The sequence below is a fragment of the Neofelis nebulosa genome, chromosome 9 (genome assembly GCF_028018385.1).
Source record: "Neofelis nebulosa isolate mNeoNeb1 chromosome 9, mNeoNeb1.pri, whole genome shotgun sequence".
Taxonomy (NCBI): Eukaryota; Metazoa; Chordata; class Mammalia; order Carnivora; family Felidae; genus Neofelis; species Neofelis nebulosa.
In genome coordinates, this window is record NC_080790.1 from 114187988 (window position 1) to 114197064 (window position 9077).

General features: G+C 46.5%; 1 protein-coding gene across 1 annotated transcript; it reads right to left on the reverse strand.

Moving 5' to 3' along the window:
• Nucleotides 1–3128: 3128 nt before the first annotated feature.
• Nucleotides 3129–5567, reverse strand: DEFB132 (defensin beta 132). Its single transcript, XM_058686402.1, has 3 exons — nt 5473–5567; nt 3798–4081; nt 3129–3284 (listed from the first exon to the last, which is right to left on the reverse strand). Exons 1-3 carry the CDS (start codon nt 5522–5524, stop codon nt 3129–3131), a joined length of 492 nt encoding a protein of 163 aa, XP_058542385.1. The 5' UTR covers nt 5525–5567.
• Between the last annotated feature and the right edge of the window lie 3510 nt (nt 5568–9077).

Below are 9077 nucleotides of genomic sequence, written 5' to 3' on the forward strand. Positions count from 1 at the left end.
TATAGATTATGAATATATCTACTTAACACTTCTCTCATTCCTGGACATTTAGGTAGTTTGGGGTTTTTTGCTATTTTAATCTATGCTGTTATCTGTGTTTGTACAATACATTAAAAAAAAACCACTTGGATTCTTAAAAAAAAAACACAACAACAACGAAAAAGCACGGATTCTTGTTATCTCCTCAGAATGTGTTCATTCCTAAAATCCGAGTCTCTGAGCCAAAAAGCATGAACATTTTTAGGGTTTTTGAGAAGGATAGCTAAATGTCTTCCAGATTTACCCGTTTAGTCTTAAATAGTCTGATGACAAGGCTTGTTTCTATCTATACCTTGACAAACGTGGGTTTGCAAATCTTTCGAATATCTGACAATCTGATAGATAAAAATGAGAGGTCACTGCAGCTTTAATTTGCATTTATTGGTTTTATAAATTTAAAAATTTTATTTTTATCTGAGGTACACTTGACGTATATTAGTTTCAGGAGTACCACACGGTGGCGCAACAATCACCTACGTTACTCAATGCTCATCATGAGCAGTGGAGTCACTATCTGTGACCTGTTACAAAAGTATTGTGATACTATTACAGTATTATTGACTGTATTTCCTATGCTATACTTTTCACCCTGGGTGTTTATATTATAACTGGAAGTGTGTGACTTTTAATCCCCTCCACCTGTTTCCCCGCCCCCGCCCTCCCCACGACTCTGACTCCGTGTTCATTCTCTGTATTGATGAGTGTGTTTCTCTTTGTGGTTGTTCTTTGTTTATGCATTTGTTTTATTTTGTAGATTTCACCTGTAAGTGAAATCACATGGTCCTTCTCTGTCTGACTTATTTCACTTAGCATCCTACTTTCTAGGTCCATCCATGTTGTTGCAAGTGGCAAAATTTCATTCTTTTTATGGCTGAGTGATGTTCCATTGCATATATGCAATATTGGTTCAATTTGCATTTATTTGAGACCGAGTAAGACGTTTTCTCCCCCATGTTCTTTGGCCATTTTCACAGTTACGTTGCTAGTTCATGTCACGCAGCCCTTTTGCTACTAGAGGTTTGAGGTTTTCCTCCTTTATGTTAACTTACTATATTTTTAGGGTATCAGCACTTTATCATATATGTCTCAATTTGTCATTTGCCTTTTAACTATTTGTGATACTTTAATTTTTCTGTTTCACTTTGAGGTTTATTTTAATATATATATTTTTGAGGTATCATTGACATACAACAAACTACCCACATTTAAAGGGTCCGAGTTGGGAAGTTTTTGCCTTATGTATACCCCTGCTAGGCCATCACCACAATTAAGATAATGAACACATTCACTGCCTCAAAGTGTCCTCATGCCCCTTTGTAACTCCTCCTTCCACCCGCCCCTCATATTCCTAGGCAACCACTGGTCTGCTTTCTGTCATTGGAGATTACTTGGAGTTTTCTAGAATTTCATATAAATGGAATCAGACAGAATAAACTTTTTTGGGTAACTAGTTATGAAAGAGTTGTACATTTAAAAGCACAATGAGGGGCGCCTGGGTGGCGCAGTCGGTTAGGCGTCCGACTTCTGCCAGGTCACGATCTCGCGGTCCGTGAGTTCGAGCCCCCCGTCAGGCTCTGGGCTGATGGCTCGGAGCCTGGAGCCTGTTTCCGATTCTGTGTCTCCCTCTCTCTCTGCCCCTCCCCCGTTCATGCTCTGTCTCTCTCTGTCCCAAAAATAAATAAAAAACGTTGAAAAAAAAAAAAAATTAAAAGCACAATGAGATACCACTACATGCTTACTAGAGTGGCTAAAATTTAACGTTTATTTATTTTTTTTAATTTTATTTTTGAGACAGAGAGAGACAGAGCATGAACGGGGAAAGGGCAGAGAGAGAGGGAGACACAGAACCGGAAGCAGACTCCAGGCTCTGAGCCATAAGCCCAGAGCCTGACGCGGGGCTCGAACTCACGGACCGCAAGATCGTGACCTGAGCTGAAGTCGGACGCTTAACCGACTGAGCCACCCAGGCGCCCCTAGAGTGGCTAAAATTTAAAAGACCGACCATATACCCAGTGCTGGTGGCAAGTAGAATGTGTACTTTCCCTTGATGGTGGGAGTGTATAATGACACAACCATCTTGGGAAACAATTTGGTATTTCTTCTGTTTTTTTTTTTTTAATTTAATTCTTTATTTATTTTTGAGAGAGAGACAGGGCATGAACTGGGGAGGGACAGACAGAGAGGGAGACACAGAATCCGAAGCAGGCTCCAGGCTCGGAGCCGTCAGCCCAGAGCCCGACGCGGGGCTCGAACTCGCGCACCGAGAGATCGTGACCTGAGCTGAAGTCGGCCGCTTAACCAGGCGCCCCGCTATGTAATCTTTTAATACTTTGTTTTTCACACTGTCATTTTTAAACCATCTGGAATTCATTTTGGTTTGAGATGTGAGGTAGGGAATTGGCGGTTCCGTGTTTTTGTGTGGTTAGCTGGTTTCCAGGATTTCTTGGAATTATTTAGGCCTGAGTGTTCTGGTTTGTTTCTCTCAGGTGGAATTTGGCATCTGTCATGTAAATGTTATAGAAAATTCATGGGCATCAGGATGTGAGAGGAAACTTATGCATGATCCTGCTTTCCAACCCTCTCCCCCCCGCAAAAAAAGTCATAATTTTCATGAGTTACATTGTATCCTTTGAAGAGATAGTTTGATATAATGGCAGCCATCGTATAAATGGTATTTTGGATAATGTTACTCGTATGTCCCGTATTCTCTAAGTATTTCCATTGTTCGTAACTATATGTGTTATTAGTATATAGTGTTTCGCCGTTTAGAATTTTCCCGTTTTCTTGCCATTTTAAATAACGTTGCATTGAACAGCTCCGTGCTTTTTTCCTTCCTTTGAATAACTTGACAAATGGATAGATTCCTAGAAGTAACGTTAACTGGATTAAACACGCAGAAATTCTGTTTCTTTGTTCTTATCTCCACTTGACTTTCCAACAGGGCTGTGCCAGTTCCTATATTGTGAGGGGGCACATTTGCGTCCCAAGCACCATTGCGGCCTTGCTTTCTGAGACCGTTACCAATGTTGGATGTCTGCATTTTGTCCGTTTTATTACACAAACGAGTAAATGAATACCTCATCAGTCAGTCAACATGGCTGGCCAAACCGTGCACCTTCAGCCCTCTTCTCTCTCACCTCCTGCTTTGTGGCAGCCATGGAGGTGCACTGCTCAGACCTCCCTTCAAGAGAAGCGGCTGTGAGGATGTAGCTGCTGGACAGCCTCCGGTTGCCATACTTCCAGGTCTGCAGTAGCATTTACCCAAGGCCATGTTCTCCAGGGGCTGCTCCCAGCCCTGGACTATACCCCATGGGATACTCGAGCCTGGAGCTCCTTGCCCTGGGTGGGGCTCCTCTGAGGGGCTCCGAGCCTTTGCATCAGCCCTAGACCTGTAATCTCAGGCTCCTCCTCTCCAGTCCTCCGGTCCCTCTCCTTTCACAGGTATCAGACCCGCATTGCAGTCTGAAGGCTCCCCTGCCTCCTGCTCCTCCCCCCCTCCTGCCACAGGTGTTTCCCCCTCAGTGAAATCTCTTCGTGCCTAACTCTGTCTTGGTATTAGGTCTTAGAGCCCCCAGACTGACAACATACCCCGTGGAGGAGTCCAACTGGGAGGCCTTCGTGTGGGCTAGATACAGACTCCAGGGTTTATTAAGTGGATGGCAGAGCGTTCTAGAAGACAGGAGCTTTGAGATGGGCCAAAAACCGGAGCCGCGGAAGGAGGGAGCCAACACCATTCGTGGGGGTGGGGCTAACAGTACTGGGACTACTTGGAGACGGTGTCGCGTTGTGCACCGCGGCTGTGGTATCGGAGATCGTGGTCGTGGCGTCGTAGCCGTCGGTTGCTTCTCGGTTTGGCTTTTCGTAGCTGTTCTGCAGAGCTGCTTCGATCTGTGGACAGGCGGTGGCGCGATGGGCCTCCCGTGGTCTTTGGTGCAGCGCCGTTTGCTCCTGTCGCACACGAAGGCGGATCTCTCCAGGGAGCTGCAGGGCAGCCTGCAGTGTCCTGGGAACTTGCGCCCACAGCTCGACCCACCCCCGCTGGCTGCGGAGGAGAGGACCAGAGGAGAAGTTCAGGGTGGAGGCAGCCCCGGGGCCTGCCCAGGGATCGGGGCCGTAGGGGAGCGTTTGGCTTTTTATTCCGAGATGGCCGCTTGAGACAGCAGGCAAATGAGAGGGGGGAAGTCAGGCAAGAGGAGACAGGACTTGCCTGGACTGACGGCCTCTGGGGAACCCCGAGGAGCTCTTTCTCCGCCAGTCTCCGCCGCTTTGCCGCTAGTCAAGGCCTGTGACATCACTGTAGTTGGTGCCACAGGATGTGTGGGTGAAATCGGGGTGTGGGGAGCCGGGTCTTCATGGCAGGGAGGAATCTGAACCCTTGAAAGGGGGAGTTGAGGCTCTTCTTACCCCCCGGCCTCCACTTTTCTGCCTCATTTGTTCTCAGGGAATAGGAAACCAAGTATCAGACGACCCAGGGCAAAGACAAAAAAGGTCAAATCGTTCCCCAACGCCTTAAAGGGAAATTAATGATTGCTACTGATGGGGTTTTTATGCATTCATACACTGCCGGATGCCAGGGGCCACCTTCTGGATAAATCTGATGGCTGTGTCTTAGCTCCGTCTGCCATCACCTCAGCACTGGCATCTTCTGAGCACCGTTCCCTTCTGGGTTTCTAAATTTTTTTTTTTTTTTAACCTTTATTTTTGAGACAGAGAGAGACAGAGCATGAACGGGGGAGGGGCAGAGAGAGAGGGAGACACAGAATCGGAAACAGGCTCCAGGCTCCGAGCCGTCAGCACAGAGCCCGACGCGGGGCTTGAACTCACGGACCGCGAGATCGTGACCTGAGCCGAAGTCGGACGCTTAACCGACCCAGCCACCCAGGCGCCCCCCGTTCTGGGTTTCTACGCACCCATTGCCTGGCTGTCTGATTTCTTTCTCCCTGGCTCTGCTTGTGGAGCACCTTGTTTGCCATCCTGTGTGAACTTGCCCTCTGGGAGGTCTCTTCGCCCTGCCTGCCAGCACTCTGTTGGGCATGGGGATGGGACCCTTGCTCCTAGGCCCAGTCTCTCCTCTGAGCACTAACTCTGGGGCTGATGAAAGTGGCAGAGAGAGTGGCCTTCTCAGCATCTTAGGAGCTGAGATATAGGGAGCTCACACAAAGTGAGAGAAAGGTATTGTGGACCAGGTTGAGGCTGACTTTTGTTTTAAAACAGGAAAAAAGTTTGAGGACTGGTTTTTGTAGAAGATCGTACACAGGGTAGTGGCTGGGTGCGGGGTATTGAGGCCAGTGGTGAATGTTGAGTGATCCCTACCTTAGGCAGGAACTCGGGGGTAAGTCCTGCCTCCAGGCCTCCACCTGGCTTTCCTGTCACCCGAGCAACCAGATCTGCTAGCATTCCTGCCCCCCAGCCCTCCTCCTCCATCCAATTTACCTGGAGTCACCATTAATCCAAGGGATGCAAAGACCAGGAACAGGAGCTTCATGGCTGAAGGGATGGCTTGGGAAGCAAGGTGGCGGTTTAATGGAGTCCGGCCCCTCTGTGTGATGTGCTTGGAGCTACTGCCTTTATAGAAGCCACATGATGCCAGGATACTGGGCAGTGAACCAGAGGAAGGGTTCATTGCCACCCAGAACAGTCAGATTAAATCATAATGGCTACCAGTCTGTAGCTGTGATTGATTTATTGAACGCTTGTATTCTAGGCTGTGGGGAGGGGAAGAGGCAGAACACAGCACCATCTTTCAAAATATGCTTCCTAGCCAGTGTCGGCAAGGGTGTGGGAGAAACGACTGCTCTTTTGCACCGCTGCTGGGCGTGTTGATTGGTACCGTTTTGCTTTCAGAGAGCAATTTGGCAATATGCACCAGGAGTCTTGAAAAATGCCTGCATTTTGCCTCGGTAACTCTATTCCTGGACTTTGGCCTAACGGAAATAATCGAACAAATACACAAACAGGTCTATCTCAACATTGTTTGCAATAGCAGAAAACCAAAAGCATTCTAAATGTTGGTGAAACACGGGCAACTGAAGACAGTATAATTGGACACCATGCAGTGATTAGACCTATTGCAGAGACTCATTTACTAGGCGGGTGGCTCATTAAAGACACGCCAACACTCTTCGCGTTTCAATTAGAAATACGTGGCGTCGCAAGAGACGCAATTCAACTAACAGTGGCTTAACTCATAGAAGTATCTATTATTTAATCAACAAGAAGAAGGGGGTGACTTGGTGGTGGGATGAAGTTAGTCTTGGATCCTTCTGCTCTGCTATCCTCCACGTGTAGGTGCGCTGATTACCAGTTTATTCTCTTAGCCCCATATCCACCCTTCTTTGTCTTGCTTTACGATACTGGATTTGAACCCTGGAAAGATGCCTCTTTTGCCAGGTGGCCCTGTGTTAGGCTTTGACAGTAGAGGGTGTTGGAAGTGAAAGAGCGGACCTCGGCCGGCCGATGGAAGAACACCACAAACCGCTCATTTCATTCTGGGTTCCAGTTCTCCATTTTAAAATTCAGTCAAGGAGCCCCATGGCTCTGAGCCCAGCTCCAGCCCTGCTCAGGCCATGCTCCTTCCCCCTGATGGCCACTCCAGTAGCAGCACTGGCTTGTGTCCTCAGGCAACTGCCTCCCTGGCCAGCTCCCTCTGGGGAATTTCTTCGTCACTGCTCTGTGGCAGCCACATCCACTTTGAAGAGAATGTGTGAGGTTAGTTCTTCCACTGGAACCCGGAAGTAGCGAAATGTGCTCTTTCCCTAACATTAATATTGCTGCTACTTCAGGTCCATAATCATTTACCTTTTATTTTGTTGATTAGGTCACTTACCAGTTTTTATTTATTTGTCTTTTTTTTTTTTTTTTTTGTCAGGGGTGGGGGGAGTAATGCAATAGGCCCATGTTTATGCCCACCAATAGAAATAACAGCCATTAACTGATTGACCCTTATGACTAAATGGGACATTTCCTAGACTGGTCACCATATCCCTTCTGGGATGTTCTTCCAATTTGCAAAAATGACTTTTCTTGTTTGACCTATGGATACATGACCTGTACCCTAGAGGAGTGAGCAACCATTCCAAAATTTCTGGGGCTCACCATGATGCTTCCACACCTACCCTCTGGAGTGATGAGGGAGTGACTGTCTTGGGCAGAGTAAGAGATCCAGCCCTCTAAATGCTTAGATGCTGCCTTATTCATGGAGGGTTTACAATTAAGCTGAAAACAACAGTATGAAACCTGTTAGTCACGCTAGACAGAGATCACCAAGGAGATTACCTTAGATGTACGATTGACCAGCCTGGGTTCCCTGGAGGTATCTTAGAGCCAATAGTATTCTCTTGACTCAGTTGACTCAGTTGGCCAGCTAGGGGTGGCATTTTTATATTGGCTAATACGTCATGTTTTGTATTAGTTAATACCAGCTGACTGACTGGGTTAGAATAAGAAGTTTCTTGCAGTCAGGAATCGGTAGAATTGTTGACCTCGGCATGCCGTTTAGTACTGTAGAACCACTTCTCTCAGCTTGGTCTGGGGACCCTCAGTACCCGGTTTAGGAAAGAATTCTAATGCTGCTTATTGTTCCTAGTTATCTGTTGCTATATAACAAACTAGTTTAGTGGCGAGAACCGCAGTAGTCGTTCACTTAGCTCGTGACTCTGCAGTTTGGGCAGGATTCAGTAGGAGAGGCTCATCTCGGTTCCACATGGCGTCAACTGGGACACGTTAGCTGGGGCTGGAGGATCTACTTCCAAGATGGCTCACTCATACGGCTGCCAGGGTGGTGCTATCAGATATAAACTCAGTGGGCGTGAGGGACCTCTTCATTTAGGCCTCCCCATGTGGCCTTCCTTACAGAAGGATGGCTGGATTTCATAGGTGAGCATCCCAAGAGATAGGGACTAACTTGCTGATTGCCTCATCTTTAATAGGTGTAACTCAAAGAACATCAATCAAGGCTGAAGAATCAAGTGATGAAGGTGTAGACATATTTGGCAATGTAGAGATAACATTGAGAAAGTATTGTATTGACTCATATTGGATGTGTTGGAAAGGGAGGAGAGATAAAAAATATGCTAATTCTATCATTGTTCTAGAAGGAAACCAGTAGATACTGTAAAAAGAGAAGGACATCCAAGGATACTGTATAACGTTATTGTTATAAAGATGACCACTCAAAAGTCTAAATTTAATTAAATATCTGAAACCTAAATATCAGAAAACCACACACAGACACACACTACCTGGTGAATGACTTTTTAAAACATAAAAAATATATACAGTATTTCAGAATTCAGACTGAATATTATCTGCCCTATCCATAAATATAGATGCTTAATTCATTCACCTTGAAAATTTCGTATTAGATCATAAAGCATACCCAGCGCTGCACTGTATATAAGATACCTAAATTTCTGATTCAGAAAGAAGGGGGGGTTTTGTCTCAAAGTGTTACAGACATACCAGTACACCTGTCTTGTCTGTCCCCTTGAGACCTGGAGCAAACTGGCTTCTCCTAGAGTGACACCACTGCCCTATAAGCTGGAGCGTGTGTTGGGGTCATGGTAACCTCTGTCTTCTTGGCTTGCCCTTCTTGGAACCTCTGCCTATGAGGAGGGAGGGTGATCACAGTCCGAGTATTCTTGACTTGGTGCTCCTAGGGGAGAGCCTGCACCCTAGGAGTGGGAGTTAGGTGGGGGAAGGAGGTCCAGTCTTTTGGACTGTGCTTGCCTTGACTAGAGTTGGGGTGAAGGCAGGAATGAGAGATACTTCTCCTCTGGTGAAACCATAACCCTATCTTTGGAGTCTGGAGGGAAATAGTCACTGTCTTCTGAGCTGCCCCTGCCAAGAGTTCATGGACATTGTGTGTGTGTGTGTGTGTGTGTGTGTGTGTGTATTGGGAGCAAATGCTGACCCCCGTGTTGCTAAATTAAATTACTAAATTTAATTTTTATTTTATTATAAAATTATTTTATTTATTTATTTTTAAGTAGGCTCCACACCCAACGTGGGGCTTGAACTCATGACCCTGAGTTCACAGT